The 22,247-nt window shown below is 49.1% G+C and overlaps 1 protein-coding gene and 3 pseudogenes across 1 annotated transcript; 2 read left to right on the forward strand and 2 right to left on the reverse strand.

Moving 5' to 3' along the window:
- Positions 1 to 519: 519 nt before the first annotated feature.
- LOC129632310 (zinc finger and SCAN domain-containing protein 5B-like) lies at positions 520 to 3,931 on the forward strand. The gene is made up of 4 exons (XM_055553825.1): positions 520 to 972; positions 1,262 to 1,468; positions 2,407 to 2,560; positions 2,935 to 3,931. Exons 1-4 carry the CDS (start codon positions 595 to 597, stop codon positions 3,579 to 3,581), a joined length of 1,386 nt encoding a protein of 461 aa, XP_055409800.1. The 5' UTR covers positions 520 to 594; the 3' UTR covers positions 3,582 to 3,931.
- A 1,353-nt stretch (positions 3,932 to 5,284) lies between these two features.
- LOC129632234 (zinc finger and SCAN domain-containing protein 5B-like) lies at positions 5,285 to 9,790 on the forward strand (annotated as a pseudogene).
- Positions 9,791 to 14,355: 4,565 nt separating this feature from the next.
- LOC129632305 (zinc finger and SCAN domain-containing protein 5B-like) lies at positions 14,356 to 17,889 on the reverse strand (annotated as a pseudogene).
- Positions 17,890 to 19,244: 1,355 nt separating this feature from the next.
- On the reverse strand, positions 19,245 to 20,504 carry LOC129632300 (protein FAM32A-like; annotated as a pseudogene).
- Between the last annotated feature and the right edge of the window lie 1,743 nt (positions 20,505 to 22,247).

Raw genomic sequence — 22,247 nt, forward strand, 5'->3', positions numbered from 1 at the left:
CAACTGAGGAGGACCGAGGTGAGAAGGCTTCAAGGAGGTGATTGATGGGAAGTGTCTAAAGAGAACGCTAGAGAGTCAGGGCCCGTGGAAGTGGGTTTCAGTAAGTCCTGGCTTTCTGTTCCCCTTGCATTCGCTCAGAGACCGTGTGAAATCCGCCGATCTCCTCCGGCCACACATAAACCGTGGTTCATTTGTGGAATCTTCTGTGAGATGAGATTGTTTCCACACTCCATGGTGGCCTGTGGGGTGGTTCATTTTTTCAACAAGGGCTTTTAAGCACCGCCCTGTGGACAGTTGTGACCACACAGTTTCTTGTAGTATAAGATGGATGTCGGAGGAGTAAGAGAATGGATTCTTGTCCCTGGTGTGAAATTCTGAGGGGGGAATACTGCCCAGTATTGGGATGAGGGATGGTAGGGTGGATGAAAATAAAACTAATTGGCTGCATTCTTTTTTCTTTTTTGCCCGCTATTTCTGAACACTGAATCTATTCCTGAGGAAAAGCAAGAGGAAATTCCTTTCGATCAGCGTCAGTTGGGCACCGACTTCTAGAAGCATTTGCCCAGAGTCCTACTGAAAAGCTCTACAGTCGGTATGGCTGAGAACCAGACAAGGGGTCGTGGCCCCGTCGCGGACAGCCCCGGAGCAGAGTCGCCGGCGTCTGCGCCAGGCCAAGACACCCGAAGGGAAAACCGCGACTCAGACCTGGAAGAGTTGCGCGTTCGCTTCAGAACGTTTAGCAGCTCGGACGAATCCGACCCCATCAAGGCTCTGAGGAGGCTCCGTGAACTCTGCGGGCTGTGGCTGAGGCCGGATCTTCACACCAAGGAGGAGATGGTGGACAGGCTGGTGCTGGAGCAGTTCGTGATGTGCGTGCCGCCTGAGATCCAGGTCTTAGTCAAAAGTAGCAGTGCCGAGACTTGTAAGGATCTGGAGGAGGTGCTGAGAAAGAAGCAGAAACTGACGAAATGGGTGAGTAGGACCCTAGTGACTCTGTGAGACAGGGAACGGTGGGATGAGGGGCTGGGAGCTGGGAGATGAAGCAGAAGGATCAGAGGGCTTGGCTCTAAATCAGGGATTCCCAGAGGGGTGAGCACTTGCCTGTGGCATCACTGGAGATGTTTCTGTTGATCCTCACTTGGAGGGTGTTGGTCTTTCAAATGTCATTCCCAGGAGGTGGGCTCCTAGGGTGGGATACGCAATGAATACCTTTTTGGATCTTGTGAAGGGAGACTAATCGTATTTGAATTTTTCCTCACAGGCTGTAGTGCGTGTCCAAGGCGAGGATGTTTTGATGCCCGTCTCGGGTGTTGAGATGTTAGGATCTGAGGTCAGTGAGGGGCACAGTGAGGGAGACCGAGCCAGGGAGCCCCAGCCTACAGTCAGTGTCATCCCTCCAGACGAGGGCCAGCAGGAAAGCCAAGACGGGCAGCATCTGCCAGGAGCCAAGGACCTGTCGAGGGGGCAGGTGAGTGTGATGTCCTGACCTCCAGTCTGGGAGCAGGTAGAAGGGGGTCGGGTGGGGGTGGCTGCGGAAGTAATTGGGAGAACTGGGCAAAGGACAGGAATGGACCCTCTGCCTCCAAGAATTCCCATGGATGCATTCCGTTCCCGGCATTTTCCAGCCAGTGTGAGAATGAAGACAGTCCATGTTTCATAGTCCTTCACCATGAAAGCTTGTGGCCCTAAGCATGAGGGCAGAGGAGTCCTGTTTCCACAGGATGGTGCTGGGTCAGTTCATCAGGCATAAGTGCACTCACAGCGGTTTCACCCATGATGGATTTCATCAGAGGCACTTAATATTGGGGGATATTGTAAACACCTTGAATTGCATAACAAGTTCCCCGTTGGAGTCATTTTCCCCATCAGATTTTGGAGTATGTCTGGAGAGAGTGGATTTTTTTGAAATGTGAATCGGGGGGAGGAGATGCTACTGATTTCTCATGAATAGAGCTATATAGTATAGAACAGAGCTATGTAGTATAACAGCTATACTGCTTATCATCTTATTATGCCCCAGGCCACCTTCCATGACAAAGACAAATCCAGGCAAGGTATCAACAAGTGGTGAAGTCAGGAGCCCTAGAGCCAGAATCCTCTGCTTTCAGATTCAGGGCCTGGAGACTGTGAGATGAGGTGGAGAGATAGGTGCAAAGATAATTGGCAGTGCCAGCTGTGAAGTCTGGACTTTTGCCAGAGGTGGTCAGTATAGATCAAGGATAGACATGGGAATCAGAAGAGGATTGTCAATCAGGGTGATGGAAAGCAGTCAGGGCATATCTCCCAAACTGATATTCAGAAAGCTGGAGTGTGAGATCAGGGTATGAGGTGGGTGGGGAAAGAGGAGAGAGAGCTTGCCGTGGGCTAAGGCAGTGGGATTGACTCTGCTTGGTTGCCCTTTGTCAGGGCCAGAAAGCTCCCCCGCCAGAGACCATTCCTGAAAGAGGTGAACTGGAGGGTCAGACGCCCTCCAAGGAGTACTTGATGAAGGACCTGCTGGAAGACACAGGAGTGACAAGAACCCTTTCGTCTCAAGAGCCTGAACTTCTGCACGATCGTGGTGAGTATTAAAAACTTGGAGACTACAGGAAGTACTGCCTGCCTCCACTGATGTCCAGGAAGGGATACCCAGGATTTCCATCCCTTGGTGTTGTGGCATAGGAGTTGGGTCTTCAATGCCAACCTTCTCCATCGTCAACGTTCCAGAGTGTTTCATCAGCTAGACCCTTAGGTACTTTCGATGCTGTGAAGACTGTAGCCAAGATTAGGGATGGTTCCAATAAGACTGGCACCATGGAAAATGCTCCTTGATAAATATGTTGCTGAGTCTCTTCTTTCAGAAGATTCTGGGAGGGCAGGGAGAGAGGGGAGAGTCCCTAGGAAGGAAGTGATACTTCAAATGTGGCCCTTGAACCCTTTCCTCTTGTTTTCCAGAGAGAGATGTTTCCACTCCAAGTGGATCCAGACGAGGCCCTCTGGAGAATCACAGACGTAACAAAAGGAAGCGGGAGAGCAGTCCCACTTGCCAAGACGTGGGTCAAGAGGCAGCCACGTGTTTGGACCAAGGAGAGTTCTCAGGACAGCTTGGGTCCCATTCTATTCGTTCATCTGGCACCGTTGGACCCACCAGTCTTCCTGAGGGAGCAGAAACCCCGGGACGGGCACCCTCTGAATGCAGGGTGTGCAAAAAGAGCTTTCCTTGTCAGTCTCAGCTTACCTTGCACCAGAGGACACACACAGGAGAGAGGCCCTTTCAATGCGACATCTGTGCCAGAGGGTTCATACAGCCTTCAGACCTGCGGGTCCACCAGCGGATCCACACTGGCGAGAAGCCCTACAGCTGTGATGTCTGCCTCAGGAAGTTCGCCCACAACTCCACGCTGCGCACTCACAAGAGGACCCACACCCAGGAGAAGCCTTTCCGCTGTGAGCAGTGTGACAGAGCTTTTTGCCACCGAGGGAACCTCAATGTTCACCGACGCACCCACTCTGGGCTCAAGCCCTACGTGTGCCCCGAGTGTCACACAGCCTTCCGTCAGCTGGGGACTTTCAAACGCCACCGGAAAATCCATTCCAGATGACTGGCTCAGGACCCTGCCCTCAGGTCCAGGTCTTTTCTGTTTTAATGAGAAAATTGAGAATGATTTGTCACCTGTGTGATACAAAGTGTGGATGACAGGGGAAGGGCATAGGAGGATCGTGGAACCCAGGGTTCCCTCACGTGAATTAGGATATTTGAGAGTATTAGGATATTTGGGTTATGACTTATTTTTCCCTTTGGATTTTGTTTTCTACATTGCTATAGACTATAGTTTTCATTTTCATTTGTGTATTTTCAGTTGGAGGAGAATTGCCTTACGATGTTAGACTCTGGTTTTCTTACATGTTTTCGCTTTGTGCTTTTCTTGTTCTTCCAATGAAGCTGTGTCTCACTGGTTATCATTACCTCATTATCAGAGTGAGGCTACTGCTGATTGCCTACTTGTCAGGTGTGATTTCCTTGTAAAATGGATTCTCCTAGCAGGACAGCTGGAGAAGGCAATGGCACTCCACTCCAGTACTCTTGCCTGGAAAATCCCATGGATGGAAGGGCCTGGTGGGCTACAGTCCATGGGGTCGCTAAGACTCAGATACGACTGAGCGACTTCACTTTCACTTTTCCCTTTCATGCATTGGAGAAGGAAATGGCAACCCACTCCAGTGTTCTTGCCTGGAGAATCCCAGTGATGGGGCAGCCTGGTGGGCTGCCATCTATGGGGCCTCACAGAGTCGGACACGACTGAAGCGACTTAGTAGCAGCAGCAGGATGGCTAGATTAAATACAGGTTCACCAGTGTAATTTAAATTTCAAATAAACAAACACATTTCTATCAAAGAGCTGTGTGTTTTCTCTTCTAAGACTTTGCTACAGTAGGTGATAGCCATGGTTTTGTCTATGTGGCCATTATTATGTTGAGATATGTTCCCTTTGTACTAGTCTAGTTTGGATACTGCTTCCTTAGGTATTGAAAAAAAGAAGGCTTCTTAAATTGATAAGTGTCATTCTTTTCCCCTGCTGCTGCTAACTGCTGCTAAGTTGCTCCAGTCATGTCTGACATTGTGAGACCCCATAGATGGCCGCTCACCAGGCTCCCCTGTCCCTGGGATTCTCCAGGCAAGAACACTGGAGTGGGTTGCCATTTCCTTCTCCAATGCATGAAAGGGAAAAGTGGGAGTGAAGTCGCTTGGTAGTGGCTGACTCTTAGCGACCCCATGGACTGTAGCCCACCAGGCTCCTCCATCCATGGGATTTTCCTGGCAAGAGTACTGGAGTGGGGTGCCATTGCCTTCTCCTCTTTTTCCCTACTGGTGTACAACCTCTGGTTTCTGTGATGCCTCTCTGAAATGGTTTTTTACAGTTGATCTCATCAGCTGATTTTAGACAAAAGTCTTTGATGACTTATTTCTTGAGAAAAGAAACAAGATTAGGTAACCCAATTTGATTACAACCATCGGATTACAATTATTGGACTGCTTCACAGTCTCCAAGCAGAGAGAAAAAATTCATTAGATCAGGAAAATCAATCTGTTTCCCCAAGAAATGCCATCCATGAACTCTAAAGTAAATAAAATATATTAGAGAAAGTTTACTGCCAAACCAATATGGTGGCCTCTTTAATGGTTAGTCCTGTTGGAGTCTCCACAGGAAATGGAATCTACCCGGATTATCCAAAGTGGTTCCTTCCATGCCCTTTATCCAATCACTGGGATGATGAGGTTATGGCCAGAAACCCCTGGAGTTTCACCCAAGTCTCTATGAATACAGACATTTCAGCTCCAGACACTTTGAGAGCCAGTGCCTGACCTGAGGAGGCTGAAGGCAAGAGACCTGGAAGGGGTAAGTGATGAGTGGGCACGTCCAAGGAGGATGGCTAGAAATCAGGACACACGGGTGGGTTTCAGAAAGATGTTGCTTTCTGTTCATCTTACATTAACTGGGAGACCTTGTGACAGGAGATCTTCCTCTAACCCCACGTTAACAATGGTTAATCCAGGTCTTCTGCCAGGGGAGAAAAATGTTTCCACACATGTTGCTGTGAGGTGACTCGTTTTCTTCAGGGGTTTCTGAGCGGCACCCTATGGCCATTTAAAAACTACATATATGTTTATTATTAGTTTTAAGTTTTTTAATTCCTTCATTTTGGCTGGGCTGGGTCTTCTTTGCTGTGAGGGCTTTCTCTAGTCGTAGCTAGTGGGGACTACTCTCTAGCTGAGGGGTATGGGCTTCTCATTGTGGTGGCTTCTCCCGTGGCAGAGCTGGGAGTCTACAGCTCGTGTTCAGTAGTTGCCCCTCTCAGGCTCAAAAGTTGTGGTGCACAGGCTTCGAGGCAGGCGGGGTCTTCCCATATCAAGGATCAAACCCATGTCCCCCTGCATTGGCAGGCAGATTCTTATCCACTGGACCACCAAGGAAGCCCTATGGTCATTTCTGACCAGACAGTTTTATGAAATATTGAATGATTTGAGCAATGGTGTCCAATATATGGGATGTAGGGGAGACAGAAGGGTGGAAAAAAATGAAACCATTGTTTCTCTTTTTTTTTTATCTCCCTAGACTGCTCACCAGTGACTTTAATGCTGAGGAAAAGGAGAGGAAATCTATTTCCATAGGCTTCAACTGGGCACCCACTTCTAGAAGCATTTGCTCAGAGTCCTACTGGAAATTGCCTCCATCAATATGGCTGAGGACCAGCCATTTTTTCAGGGTTCTGGACACATGACAGACAGCCCTGGGGCAGAGTCACCAGCATCCGTGCCACCCCAAGACACACTCATGGAAGACTCAGACTGTGACCAGGAAACCTGGCACGTCCGGTTCAGAACATTTGCAGCTCAGAGGAGTCCGACCCGGTCAAGGATCTGAGGAGACTCCATGAACTCTGCCATCTGTGGCTGAGGCCGGATCTTCACACCAAGGAGCAGATGATGGACAGGCTGGTGCTGGAGCAGTTCATGATCTGCATGCCCCTGGAGTGCCAGGTCCTGCTCAAAGAAAGTGGGGTGCAGAGTTGCAAAGCCCTGGAGGACGTGCTGAGAAATAAGCAGAAACCCAAGAACTGGGTGAGTAGGACCTTAGTGATGGGTGTGGGAGGAGGAGACACGTGCAAGCTGCAGGGATCACAAGATAGGACCTGCGGGTTTGGCTCTGTATCAGTGGTTCCCAAACAGGAGAGAGAAGTTCACAGTTGGGCAATTTGGGAGATACTTTTGGCTGTCTCAACTTGAAGGATGTCGACCTTTTACACCAAACGTGAGCTTCTATTGTCAATGCCATTGGGTGCCTGAAAGCTACATTCCAGGTTTATAGAGACTGATCTTGATTGATTTCTCCCTTCACAGACCATAGTCTGCATACAAGGGCAGAAATATCCCGTGCGTGATCCCGACATTGAGATGACTGAAGCCAAGGCCGGTGACATGGATGATGAGAGAGACCCATGCGGGGAGCCCGAACCACCCTCAAGGGTCATACCTGCAGAAGATGGCCAGGAAGGAAGCCAAGAGCTGCAGAATCCGCCAGGAGCCATGAACCTATCTACGGAGCAGGTGAGAAAGTGGAAGCAGGTAGAAGAGACTCAGGTGGGTGTGGCTGCTGGAGGAATGGGGAGATTTGACAGAGGACAGGAATGGACCCATTGCTTCCAGGAATTCCCGTGGATGCATTCCGTTCCTAGGCATTTTTTCTAATCAGTGTGAGAATGAAGATAATCCATCTCTGTCCCTCTCCTATGAAAGCTTCTAGTCTTAGGAGTGGGAAGAAGGGAATCCTGTCTTCCTGACATGATGCTAGGTTCAATTTGCTGCAGGTAAATGCACTGACAGCTGATTTACCCACGGCCACTTTGCCCAAGGGCATGTCATATTTCAGAATATGATCATTCCTTGCAACTGAAGGAGTGACTCGAAATTGGACTCATTTTGCCCCCCAGTAGACATTGGGCTTCCCTGGTGGTTCATATGGTGAAGAATCTGCCAACAATGCATGAGACCTGGGTTCGATGCCTGGGTCAGGAAGATCCCCAGGAGAAGGGAATGGCTACCCACTCTAGTGTTCTTGCCTGGAGAATCCCATGAACAGAGGAACCTGGCAGCTATAGTCCATGGGTTTGCAGAGAGTCAGACACGACTGAGCGACTAACACTTTCCCTTTCAGACATTGAAGAATGAATGGAAGGCAGTTGATTTCTTCAAATAAGGTTGGGTATAGGCAGGGGATGCTATTGACTTGCATGGAGTAGAGACCAAGAATTGTGGTCGTCATCTTCCTATCTACTGCGTAACCACCATTGCAAAGATTCATCCAGGCAAAGTCTCCAACAGTGATGGAGTCAAGAGAGCTGGACCTAGAGTTCTTTACTTCCAGAGTCAAGGGCAGGCAGGAGTGGGTATGATTTGGAGAGACGTATGCATAGAGAAGTCAGAGTGCCAACTGTGATGTCCTGATTGGATTGCCAGATACAGTCTGTATAGATCCAGGACAGCCTTGAGTATCAGGAGATGATTATCAATCAGGGTGATGGGGTGGACAAGAAGAAGTCACGGCATATCCCCTAAAATGACATGAAGAAAGCTGGAGTCTTAGATCAAGATACGAGGAAGAATTGGAAACAGGAAACAGTTTTCCATGGACTAGGGTAAATGGCTTTGACTCTGCTTGTTTGTCCCTTGTCAGGACCAGAGAGCTCTCCCGCCAGAGACTGTTCCTGAAATAGGTGAGCTGGAGGGTCAGACGCCCAGGGAGAACTTGGAGAAGGACCTGCTGGAAGATAGGGGAGAGACAAAAACCCTTCAATCTCAAGAACCTGAACTTCTGAGGGGTCCTGGTGAGTATTCAAAACCATGGAATTCAGCAGAGTTAGTGACTCCCTCCTATGGTGGCATGGGGCTGGGTAGCCAGCATCACCATGCTTGGATGGGTGGGTGGAGATCATTGTCCAGTGCCAACCTTCTCCATCATCAACGTTCCACTGTCCCACAGTCCAAGCTCTTAGCTTGGTTGCTTGATGGGAACTTCTCAGCCAACATCAGGTTTCCAGTGAGGCCAGCAGCACAGAAAATGTTCCTTGTTAAGTGTGGTGCTGAATTTCTTTGAGGGGATTCTGGGAGCATAGGGAGAGAGACGAATCCTCAAGAAGAAACTGATCTTTAAAATGTGTCTCCTGAACCCTTTCTTCCTGTGTTCCAGAGGGAGACGTTTCCACTATGAGTGGATCCAGACGAGGTCCTGTAAAGAATCGCAGACATATCAAAAGGAAACGGGAGAGCAGTCCCACTTGCCAAGATGTGGGTCAAGAAGCAGCCACGTGTTTGGACCCAGGAGAGTTCTCAGGACAGCGTGGGTCCCATTTGTTGGTGCATCTGGCACCGTGGGACCCACCAGTCTTCCTGAGGGAGCAGAAACCCCCACGGGCACCCTCTGAATGCAGGGTGTGCAAAAGGAGCTTTCCTTATCAGTCTCAGCTTAGCCTGCACCAGAGGACACACACAGGAGAGAGGCCCTTTCAGTGCGACATCTGTGCCAAAGTGTTCATACAGCTTTCAGATCTGCGGGTTCACGAGCGGATCCACACTGGCGAGAAGCCCTACAGCTGTGATCTCTGGCTCAAGAAGTTCACCCAGGACTCCACGCTGTGCGCTCACAAGAGGACCCACACCCAGGAGAAGCCTTTCCGCTGTGAGCAGTGTGACAGAGCTTTCGGCCACCGAGGGAACCTCAGTGTTCACCGACGCACCCACTCTGGGCTCAAGCCCTACGTGTGCCCCGAGTGTCACAGTGCCTTCCGTCAGCTGGGGACTTTCAAACGCCACCGGAAAATCCATTCCAGATGACTGGCTCAGGACCCTGCCCTCAGGTCCAAGTGCCTTCTGCTCCAAGAAAGAAATTCGGGATTATTTGTCACTTATGTGATACAATGAAAGGGTGACATGTGAAGAACTTACGATCATACTGGAACCCGATGGGGTTCCATTCACATGAATTAGGTGTGAATTCTTTCCCTTCAGAATTTGATTTCTACTTTAGTGTAGCCTGTGTTTTGGTGATAAGTTTTGGCTTTGTGTTGTTCTTCTTTCAGTGAATGCAGGTCTCATTAGTTTTCTTCTTTGTGAAACTGAGGTCACTGCTGATTGTCCCCCCATTAGGGAAGATTTCATCGTAAAATAGGATGCTCCTAGCAGAGTGTCTAGATGAAAAAGAGGATCACCAGTGAAATTTAAATTTCTAATAAACAAAGACATTTTTGTCAAATAAGTGTCCTGTGTATTTCCCCTTCAAAGATTTTTTTTTTCTTTATTTTATTTTTTAACTTTACTATCTTGTATTGTTTTTGCCATGTATCAACATGAATCTGCCACAGGTATACACATGTTCCCCATCCTGAACCCTCCTCCCTCCTCCCTCCCTGTCCCATCCCTCTGGGTCGTCCCAGTGCACCAGCCCCAAGCATCCAATATCGTGCATCGAACCTGGACTGGCGACTCGTTTCATATATGATATTATACATGTGTCAGTGCCATTCTCCCAAATCATCCCACCCTATCCCCAAAGTCTTTCTATGGAGTAGATGATAGCAGCGGTTTGTTACATGCCATTATTATGTGGAATATCGACCCTCTGTAAGGCTTCCCCAGTAGCTCAGCGGTAAACAATCCACCTGCAGCCTAGAAGACCCAGGTTCGATCCCCTCATCAGGAAGATTCCCTGGAGAAGGGAATGGTAACCCACTCCAGTATTTTCCCTGGAGACTCCCATGGACAGGGGAGCCTGGCAGGCTGTGGTCTGTTGGGTTGCAAAGAGTCGGACATGACTGAAGTGACTGAGCATCCACTCAAGCATTTAAAGTAACTGTATTCTTTTGGAATTATGAACTGTTAGGTAATGTAATATTAATGCCCTTTTGAACACTGAGATTCTAGGGTGTCTGTGCTTGAAAAGATTCTTCAAGGTAGCACTCTTTCATCCCACCTGGCTCTCCTCCAGCAGAAATGAAGAGAGGTCATTTGAAGCAGAATGGAGAAAATGAAGTATTTCTTTTAAAGAATCAGCGTTTTCTTCTATTAATTAGCCTGGGAATTTGTTGGGGGCGGCAAACTGAAGGATGATATTGTAATAGATATTGGTGTCTGGCTGCTCGCACTTAAAAGCCAATACAGAGGCCAGGTTGGGGGAAAGGAAAGTTAGCTTTATTTTCGATGCCAGCAACTGTTGAAAGTGAAAGTGAAGTTGCTCAGTCATGTCCAACTCTTTGCGACCCTGTGGACTCTAGCCTACTAGGCTCCACCGTCCATGGCATTTTCCAGGCAAGAGTACTGGACTGGGTTGGCATTTCCTTCTCCAACAACTGTGGAGGGCGGGGCACTGTGGCCACTGCTGAGTTTTCCAAATTTGCTGACTCACTGAGGGCAACGCTTTCACAGCATCGTGTCTGAGGATTTGAAATAGCTCAACTGGAATTCCATCACCTCCACTAGCTTTGTTCATAGTGATTCTTCCTAAGGCCCTCTTGACTTCACATTCCAGGATGCCTGGCTCTAGGTGAGTGATCACAGCTTAGGGATTATCTACGCTCCCAGAATCCACTGAAAGAGATTCAGAACCACACTTAACAAGGAGCATTTTCTGTGCTGCCAGCCTCACAGGAAACCTGATGTTGGCTGAGAAGTTCCCATCAAGCAACCAAGCTAAGAGCTTGGACTGTGGGGGCTCTGGGACGTTGATGACGGAGAAGGTTGGCACTGGACAATGATCTCCACCCCACCCATCCAAGCATGGTGATGCTGGCTACCCAGCTGCATGCCACCATAGGACCGAGTCACTAACTCTGCTGAATTTCATGGTTTTGAATACTCACCAGGACCTTTCAGAAGTTCAGGTGCTTGAGACGGAAGCGTTTTTGTTTCTCCCCTGTCTTCCAGCAGGTCCTTTCCAAGTTCTCCCTGGGCGTCTGACCCTCCAGCTCACCTGTTTCAGGAACAGTCTCTGGCGGGAGAGCTCTCTGGCCCTGACAAGGGACAAACAAGCAGAGTCAATAACCCTTCTACCTCAGTCCATGGAAAACTGTTTCCTGTTTCCCCATCTGCCTCGTATCGTGATCTAAGACTCCAGCTTTCTTCATGTCATTTTAGGGCATATGCCCTGACTTCTTCTGGTCCGCCCATCACCCTGATTGATAATCATCTCCTGATACCCAAGACTGTCCTGGATCTATTCAGACCGTATCTTGCAATCAAATCAGGACATCACACTGGCACTCGGACTTCTCTATGCATAGGTCTCTCCAAATCATACCCACTTCTGCCTGACCCTGACTCTGGAAGTAAAGAACTCTAGGTCTAGCTCACTTGACTCCATCATTGTTGGAGACTTTGCATGCATGCATCTTTGTAATGGTGGTTACCCGGTACATAGGAAAATGATGACCAGTATTCTTGGTCTCTACTCCATGCAAGTCAGTAGTATCCCCTGCCCATACCCACGGAGTAGGCAATTGCACTCCAGTACTCTTGCCTGGAGAATCCCATGGACAGAGGAGCCTGGTAGGCTCGGTCAATGGGATAATGAAGAGTTCGACATGACTGAGCGACTTCACTTTTACTTTTCACTTTCATGCATTGGAGAAGGAAATGGCAACCCACTCCAGTGTTCTTACCTTGAGAATCCCAGGGACAGTGGGGCCTGGTGGGCTGCCGGCTATAGAGTCACACAGAGTTGGACACGACTGAACCGACTTACCAGCAGCAGCAGCAGCAGCCCATACCCAACCTTATTTGAACAAATCAACCGTCTTCCATTCATTCTTCAATGTCCGAAAGTGAAAGTGTTAGTCGTTCAGTCATGTCTGACACTTTGCAACCCCAGGGACTATAGCCGCCAGGTTCCTCTGTTCATGGGATTCTCCAGGCAAGAACACTGGAGTCGGTAGCCATTCCCTTCTCCAGGGGATTTTCCTGGCCCAGGGATCGAACCCAGGTCTCCTGCATTGTCAGCAGATTCTTCACCATCTGAGCCTCCAGGGAAGCCCAATGTCTACTAGGGGGCAAAATGAGTCCACTTTGGAGTCACTCCTTCAGTTGCAAGGAATGATCATATTCTGAAATATGACGTGCCCTTGGGCAAAGTGGCCGTGGGTAAATCAGCTGTCAGTGCATTTACCTGCAGCAAACTGAACCTAGCATCATGTCAGGAAGACAGGATTCCTTTCTCCCCACTCCTAAGACTAGAGGCTTTCATGGCAGAGGGACAAAGATGGATTAGCTTCATTCTCACACTGACTAGAAAAAATGCTTAGGAACTGATTGCATCCACTGGAATTCCTGGAAGCAATGCGTCCATTCCTGTCCTTTGCCGAACCTCCCCATTCCTCAAACAGCCACACCCACCTGACTCCCTTCTACCTGTTTCCATGCTCTCACTTGCTCCCGAGACAGGTCCGTGGCTCCTTCCAGATTCTGCAGCTCTTGGATTCCCTCCTGGCCATGCTCTGGAGGTATGACCTTTGTGGGGGGTTGGGGCTCCCCGCATGGGCCTCTCTGATCATCCATGTCACTGGCCTTGGCTTCAACCATCTCAATGTCTGGATCGCACACAAGATATTCTGCCCTTGTATGCAGACTATGGTTTGTGAGGGGAGAAATCAATCAAGATCAGTCTCTATAAGACCTGGAATGTAGCTCTCAGGCATCCAATGGCATTGACGATAGAAGCTCCCATTTGGTGTAAAAGATCGACAGCCTTCGAGTTGAGACAACCAAAGAATCTCCCAAATTGCCCAACTGTGAACTTCTCTCACCTGTTTGGGAATCACTGATACAAATCCAAACCCACAGGTCCTATCTTGTGATTCCTGCAGCTTGCAATTGTCTCCTCCTCCTACACCCATCATTAAGGTCCTACTCACCCAGTTCTTGGGTTTCTGCTTATTTCTCAGCACGTCCTCCAGGGCTTTGCAACTCTGCACCCCACTTTCTTTGAGCAGGACCTGGTACTCCAGGGGCATGCAGAACATGTACTGCTCCAGCAGCAGCCTGTCCATCATCTGCTCCTTGGTGTGAAGATCTGGCCTCAGCCACAGATGGCAGAGTTCACGGAGTCTCCTCAGATCCTCGACGGGGTCGGACTCCTCTGAGCTGCTAAATGTTCTGAACCGGACGTGCAAGGTTTCCTGGTCACAGTCTGAGTCTTCCATGAGTGTGTCCTAGGATGGCACGGACGCCAGTGACTCTGCCCCAGGGCTGTCTGTGATGTGTCCACAACCCGGAAAAAATGTCTGGTCCTCAGGCGTATTGATGGAGGAAATTTCCAGTAGGACTCTGAGCAAATGCTTCTAGAAGTGGGTGCCCAGTTGATGCCTATGGAAATGAATTTCCTCTGCTTTCCCTCCGCATTAAAGTCACTGTTTAGTAGTCTAGGGACTGGATGGAGGAGCCTGGTGGGCTACAGTCCATGGGGTCACTAAGAGTCAGACACTACCGAGCGACTTCACTCCTACTTTTTCCTTTCATGCATTGGAGAAGGAAATGGCAACCCACTCCAGTGTTCTTGCCTGGAGAATCCCAGGGATGGGGGAGCCTGGTGGGCTGCCGTCTATGGGGTCGCACAGAGTCGGACACGACTGAATCGACTTAGCAGCAGCAGCAGCAGGAGGGGAAAAGAATGACACTTATCAATTTAAGAAGCCTTCTTTATCTAAATACCTAAGGAAGCAGTATCCAAACTAGTATAAGGGGAACATATCTCAACATAATAATGGCCACATTGAAAAAACTATGGCTATCACCTACCTGTAGCAAAGTCTTAGAAGAGAAAACACACAGCTCTTTGATCAAAATGTGTTTGTTTATTTGAAATTTAAATTTCACTGGTGATCCTGTATTTAATCTAGCCATCCTGCTAGGAGCATCCTATTTTAAAAGGAAATCACACCTGACAAGAAGGCAATCAGCAGTGCCTCACTCTGATGATGAGGTACTGATAACCAGTGAGACACAGCTTCATTGGAAGAAAAAGAACAACACAAAGCGAAAACATGTAAGAAAACCAGAGTCTAACATCGTAAGGCAATTCTCCTCCAACTGAAAATACACAAATGAAAAAGAAAACTATAGTCTATAGCAAAGTAGCAAACAAAATCCAAAGGGAAAAATGTCATCACTCAAGTATCTTAATTCACACAAATATCCTAATTTACGCGAGTGGAACCCCACTGGGTTCCACGATCCTCCTAAGCCCTCCCCTGTCATCCCACTTTGTATCACACAGGTGACAAATCATTCCCAATTTTCTCATTAAAACAGAAAAGACCTGGACCTGAGGGCAGGGTCCTGAGCCAGTCATCTGGAATGGATTTTCCAGTGGCGTTTGAAAGTCCCCAGCTGACGGAAGGCACCGTGACACTCAGGGCACACGTAGGGCTTGAGCCCAGAGTGGGTGCGTAGGTGAACGTTGAGGTTCCCTAGGTGGCCGAAAGCTCTGTCACACTGCTCACAGCGGAAAGGCTTCTCCTGGGTGTGGGTCCTCTTGTGAGCGTGCAGCGTGGAGTTGTGGGCGAACTTCTTGAGGCAGATACCACAGCTGTAGGGCTTCTCACCAGTGTGGATCCGCTGGTGAACCCACAGGTCTGAAGGCTGTATGAACCCTTTGGCACAGACGTCACATTGAAAGGGCCTCTCTCCTGTGTGTGTCCTCTGGTGCAAGGTAAGCTGAGATTGACAAGGAAAGCTCTTTTTGCACACCTTGCATTCAGATGGTGCCCGTCCCAGGGTTTCTGCTCCCTCAGGAAGACTGGTGGGTCGCATGGTGCCAAATGCACTAAAGGAATGGGACCCAAGCTGTCCTGAGAACTCTCCTTGGTCCAGACACGTGGCTGCCTCTTGACCCACGTCTTGGCAAGTGGGACTGCTCTCCCGCTTCCTTTTCACATGTCTGCGATTCTTCAGAGGACCTCGTCTGGATCCACTCGGAGTGAAAACATCTCTCTCTGGAACACAAGAGCAAAGGGTTCAGAGCCACATTTGAAGTATCACTTCCTTCCGGGGGACTCTCTCCTCTCTCTCTGCCCTCCCAGAATCTGCTGAAAGAAGACATTCAGCACCATATTTATCAAGGAGCATTTTCCATGGTGCCAGCCTCATTGGAACCATCCATAATCTTGGCTACAGACTTCCTAGCAACCAAACTACCTAAGAGTCTAGCTGATGAAACACTCTGGAATGTTGACGATGGAGAAGGTTGGCATTGGAGAACCAACTCCTACCCCACAACAACAAGGGATGGAAATGCTGGGTACCCCTTCCTGGACATGAATGGAGGCAGTCAGTACCTCCTGTGGTCTCCAAGTTTTTAATACTCACCACGATTCTGCAGAAGTTCACGCTCTTGAGATGAAAGGGTTCTTGTCACTCCTGTGTCTTCCCACAGGTCCTTCTCCAAGTTCTCCTTGGAGGGCGTCTGACCCTCCAGTTCACCTCTTTCAGGAATGGTCTCTGGCGGGAGAGCTTTCTGGTCCTGACAAGGGGCAACCAAGCAGAGTCAATCCCACTGCCTTAGCCCACGGCAAGCTCTGTCTCCTCTTTCCCCACCCGCCTCGTACCCTGATCTCACACTCCAGCTTTCTGAATATCAGTTTGGGGGAGATGCCCTGACTGCTTCCCATCACCCTGATTGGCAATCCTCTTCTGATTCCCATGTCAGTCCTTGATCTATACCGACCACCTCTGGCAAACAAGTCCAGACTTCACAGCTGGCACTGCCAATTATCTTTGCACCTATCTCTCCACCTCATCTCACAGTCTCCAGGCCCTGAATCTGAAAGCAGAGGATTCTGGCTCTAGGGCTCCTGACTTCACCACTTGCTGATACCTTGCCTGGATTTGTCTTCGTCATGGAAGGTGGCCTGGGGCATAATAAGATGATAAGCAGTATAGCTGTTATACTACACAGCTCATTCTATACTATATAGCTCTATTCATGAGAAATCAGTAGCATCTCCTCCCCTGATTCACATTTCAAAAAACTCCACTCTCTCCAGACATACTCCAAAATCTGAGCGGGAAAATGACTCCAATGGGGAACTTGTTATGCAATTCAAGGTGTTTACACTATCCCCCAATATTAAGTGCCTCCGACGAAATCCATCATGGGTGAGACCGCTGTGAGTGCATTTATGCCTGATGAACTGACCCAGCAGCATCCCGTGGAAACAGGACTCATCTGCCCTCATGCTTAGGGCCACAAGCTTTCATGGTGAAGGACTATGAAACATGGACTGTCTTCATTCTCATACTGTCTGGAAAACGGCCGGGAACGGAATGCATCCATGGCAATTCCTGGAGGCAGAGGGTCCATTCCTGTCCTTTGCCCAGTTCTCTCAATTACTTCCGCAGCCACCCCCACCCGACCCCCTTCTACCTGCTCCCAGACTGGAGGTCAGGACATCACACTCACCTGCCCCCTCGACAGGTCCTTGGCTCCTGGCAGATGCTGCCCGTCTTGGCTTTCCTGCTGGCCCTCGTCTGGAGGGATGACACTGACTGTAGGCTGGGGCTCCCTGGCTCGGTCTCCCTCACTGTGCCCCTCACTGACCTCAGACCCTAACATCTCAACACCCGAGACGGGCATCAAAACATCCTCGCCTTGGACACGCACTACAGCCTGTGAGGAAAAATTCAAATACGATCAGTCTCCCTTCACAAGATCCAAAAAGGTATTCATTGCGTATCCCACCCTAGGAGCCCACCTCCTGCGAATGACATTTGAAAGACCAACACCCTCCAAGTGAGGATCAACAGAAACATCTCCAGTGATGCCACAGGCAAGTGCTCACCCCTCTGGGAATCACTGATTTAGAGCCATGCCCTGTGATCCTTCTGCTTCATCTCCCAGCTCCCAGCCCCTCATCCCACCGTTCCCTGTCTCACAGGGTCACTAGGGTCCTACTCACCCATTTCGTCAGTTTCTTACAAGTTCCTTACAAGTCTCGGCACCACTACTCTTGACTAAGACCTGGATCTCAGGCGGCATGCACATCACGAACTGCTCCAGCACCATCTCCTCCTTGGTGTCAAGATCCGGCCTCAGCCACAGCCCGCAGAGTTCACGGAGCCTCCTCAGAGCCTTGATGGGGTCGGATTCGTCTGAGCTGATAAACGTTCTGAAGCGAACGCGCAACTCTTCCAGGTCTGAGTCGCGGTTTTCCCTTCGGGTGTCTTGGCCTGGCGCAGACGCCGGCGACTCTGCTCCGGGGCTGTCCGCGACGGGGCCACGACCCCTTGTCTGGTTCTCAGCCATACCGACTGTAGAGCTTTTCAGTAGGACTCTGGGCAAATGCCTCTAGAAGTTGGTGCCCAACTGACCCCGATCGAAAGGAATTTCCTCTTGCTTTTCCTCAGGAATAGATTCAGTGTTCAGAAATAGCGGGCAAAAAAGAAAAAAGAATGCAGCCAATTAGTTTTATTTTCATCCACCCTACCATCCCTCATCCCAGTACTGGGCAGTATTCCCCCCTCAGAATTTCACACCAGGGACAAGAATCCATTCTCTTACTCCTCCAACATCCATCTTATACTACAAGAAACTGTGTGGTCACAACTGTCCACAGGGCGGTGCTTAAAAGCCCTTGTTGAAAAAATGAACCACCCCACACCACACCATGGAGTGTGGAAACAATCTCATCTCACAGAAGATTCCACAAATGAACCACGGTTTATGTGTGGCTGGAGGGACATGGGTGGATTTCACACGGTCTCTGAGCGAATGCAAGGGGAACAGAAAGCCAGGACTTACTGAAACCCACTTCCACGGGCCCTGACTCTCTAGCGTTCTCTTTAGACACTTCCCATCAATCACCTCCTTGAAGCCTTCTCGCCTCGGTCCTCCTCAGTTGGGGACTCGCTCTCCAACTCGGCTGGCGGAGACACGTCTCTCTTTCGCGCTGGAGAAACGCCGGCCCTCTCGGCCTGTTACCCGATCGGCGCATGGATTCGGTGAGGGCGGGGCGAAACGTTCTAGATAATCCCTCTTTTCTTAATCACAGGGATTCGATTGCCCACGGAAACTCGCTCAGGAAAAACCACGATTTGCTAAAGAGGCCTCCATAGTGATTTAGCGACAGGTTCTGTGTATTTTGTTTGTTCCGTTTTTGGCCAAGCAGAGAGGCAGGTATGGTCTCAGTTCCCAGACGGCGGAAGGAAACCACGCCCCCCCGCCGCGGGAGCGCTGAGTCTCACCCAATGGGCCGCGCGGGAAATCCCTCGGTTTCCTTTTGGATTTCATTGATTTTGGACTTCGGGGACTGCACTTTGGGGTGAACGGACTGGTTTCAATGATCTCGTGAATTTTTGGTCTCACTGCCTGGAGGGTCTGACGGTGTCAGAGACATGGTGGTGGGAGCCAGATCGGTTTGACTCCTCTTGTCTTTTCTGTTCATGTGAGATATTCTTCAAAGGCTTTTCTAAAATCAGCTGATGAGCTAAGGTGTGAGCAGACCCGATTTCTAAGTAGCCTTTTTGAAGAGTAGAAGTTGTACACCAATAGGAAAGAAGAATGACCCCTATCACTTTCAGAAGCCTTCCTTTTTCAAAACACCTCGGGAAGAAATCCCCGAACAAGTATGGAGTGAGTGAATCTACCTCAGCATAATAACAGCCATGTAGGCAAAACCACGGCCATCACCTATTCCCTGTACAAAAGTCTTAGAAACTATGAGACACATTTGACAGAAATGTGTTTATTTACATTTAAATTCCACTGGAGAGCTTGGCCTCTGTGCCAGGTCCTGCAGGTTTACAGAGAAGTCCTGCCTAACAGGAAGGCAGTCAACAGTAGGCTCAGTTTCATGATGAAATACTGATAACTAATGAGACATGCTTTCAGTAAAAGAATAACAAAAGAAAGCAAAAACTCTTTGAAACAGGGTACACTAAAGTAGAAAACAAAATCCCAAGGGAACAATAAGCCATCACTCAAATATCCTCCTCATTCATGTAAAGGGAACCCCCTGGACCCAATATCCTCCGAAGCTCTTCCCATGTCATCCACCCTTTGTGTTGCAGAAGTGACAAATCATTGTGAATTTCCTTCTTGAAGCAGAAAGGACTTGGCCCGAGGGCAGGGTCCTGGGCCAGTGGTTCGGAATGGGTTTCCTGGTGGGATTTGACAGACCTCAGGGAGCAGAAGACTGGTGACACTCGGGGCACATGTAGGGCTCGAGCCCAGAGTGTGACCACTGAGGTTCCCACTGTGGTCGAAAGCTTTTTCACAGTGCTCACAGCAGAAAGGCTTCTCTTGGGTGTGGGTCCTCTGGTGAGCCTGCAGCGTGGAGTCATGGTGGAACTTCTTCGGGCAGAGATCACTGCTGTAGGGCTACTTGCCCATGTGGGTCTCCTGGTGAACACACAGGTCCCGAGGCTGCATGAACCACTGGACATGGATGTTGCTTTTTTCTCTTTGTAATTTAAAGGGCCGTCTCTGTTTAATGCACTTCCAGAATAAAGGCCCATTACTTTGATAAGCACGGGCTCAGCAGAAGACTCACAGAATATGTGTACAAGAATGTTTCCAAAGGCTCCAGAGATGACCCCAACTCTGCTTCCTGCTTCCCCTGGACAATACTCCATCTCCTGGGTGGGGCGGTTACTTGGTCCAGCTGACTTTAGGAATGTCATAGTGCTCTGTGAGCATGTCCAGGTGTCTGTTGAAGTCCTCCACTCTCTGCTTGTGAGTTTTGGATGCTTTCTTCAGCATCCTCTCCATTTGTGCTTCTCCTGCACCTTCTCAAAGGCCACCTAGGCTGGAGTGCGCTTGTCGAGGTGGCGCCTCAGCTCCTCTTCCTGGTTCTTCTGGATTTTTCCCATCGGTTCCAGGAGTTTTGCCTTGTCTCTGTCCTTTTTCTCCTTCTGCTTGGTCACGCCAAGTTCGGTGACTCTTTTCAGCTTCCGGGGTCCATTTGGACCTGCTCGTAGGCGTCCATGCTGCCCATCTTTGGATTCGGATTTCTAAATGGACAAAAGTCACGGGGCGTCAGGTTTCTCAAATGGAAATTGGGACAATATCGTTCTGTATTGTAGATCTGAGAGGGTCTCTCTGTGCGTGTTAACACAAATGAACACAGACGAACATGTCTGCTTAGCCCAGGGGGCGAAGGTTCAGAAAGCCTTGAGGAAGAAATGCAGCACACCACACCACAGCATGGAGGGTGGCAACGTCTATAAATCAGGGTGATTTATAAACCTGTAAATCAGATGGAGGCAGGAGGGGGACCTGAAAGACCTCTTATTTAAATGTCTTTTCTGCAAGAGAAGGATCCGTGCCCGTTATATTTCCAAAGTTCCATTTACATGTTTCAAGTCCGTTTCTCCCCCCTCACAGAGAGCTCAGCACCCAACCGTAGTTAATATGGAGTTTAAGGGAGATCCACTGCTTTCACAAGGCCTTTGAGCTGATGCAAGGTGAGTAGAAAACCCATCCTTCTGAAACCCACCACCTCCTTCTGTGCTGATTCCCAAACCTTCTCCTTAGACGTTCTCACTCATCACTTACCTCCATTGAGCCCTCTTGCCCTAAGCCTCCTCAAGTCAGTGACTGGCTATCAGAGTGTGTCTGGGGCTGAAACTCTGTATTTATAGAGCCAGGGGAAATGGCAAGGGTCCCTGCTTGTTACCCCATCAGCACAGCGATTGTGTAAGGGCAGGTCAAGCCATTTATATGACCTCACTTTAGATAATCCAATTTATCCATGGATCCAGTTTCACACGGACACTCCACCAGAAAAAAAGCACAGTATATCAAAGAGGCCTCCATATTGGTTTTGCGGTAGACTTCTCTGATAGGTCAGGGGGTAAAGAATCCTCCTGCAATGCAGGAGATGCTAGAGTAATTCCTGGGTCAGGAAGATCTGCTGGAGAAGGGATAGGCTACCCACTTCAGTGTTCTTGGGCTTCCCTTGTGGCTCAGCTGGGAAAGAAGTAAAGTGAAAATCTTTTAGATGTCCGACCCTTTGTGACCCTGTGGATATACAGTCCATGGAATTCTCCGGACCAGAAGACTGGAGTGGGTAGCCGTTCCCTTCTTCAAGGGATCTTCCCAACCCAGGGAGCGAAGCCAGGTCTCCCGCATTGCAGGCAGATTCTTCTTTTTTTTTTTTTTTTAATTTTTTTTTCTAGTTTAATTTTATTTTATTTTTAAACTTTACAATATTGTATTAGTTTTGCCAAATATCGAAATGAATCCAACACAGGTATACCTGTGTTCCCCATCCCGAGCCCTCCTCCCTCCTCCCTCCCCACACCCTCCCTCTGAGTCATCCCAGTGCACCAGCCCCAAGCATCCAGTATCATGCATCGAACCTGGACTGGTGACTCGTTTCATACATGATATTATACATGTTTCAATGCCATTCTCCCAAATCTCCCCACCCTCTCCCTCTCCCACAGAGTCCATAAGACTGATCTATACATCAGTGCCTCTTTTACTGTCTCGTACCACCAGGGAAGCCCGTGCACTTTTTGGAGGTAAGATTGGTTTTCCTGATCTAGCAAATACTTTTCTCATTTACCTGGAGAGTTGGAAGGAGTCAAAGCATAGGTATCTGAAAATTTTAACCAGTTTGGTTCACCTATGCATCCCTGGTGGCTCAGTGGTAAAGAATCTACCTGCCAATGCAGAAGACATGGGTTCACTCTCTGGGTTCGGAAGATCTCTCGCAGAAGGAAAT

Source organism: Bubalus kerabau, chromosome 17 (assembly GCF_029407905.1).
Source record: "Bubalus kerabau isolate K-KA32 ecotype Philippines breed swamp buffalo chromosome 17, PCC_UOA_SB_1v2, whole genome shotgun sequence".
In the NCBI taxonomy this organism is placed as follows: domain Eukaryota; kingdom Metazoa; phylum Chordata; class Mammalia; order Artiodactyla; family Bovidae; genus Bubalus; species Bubalus kerabau.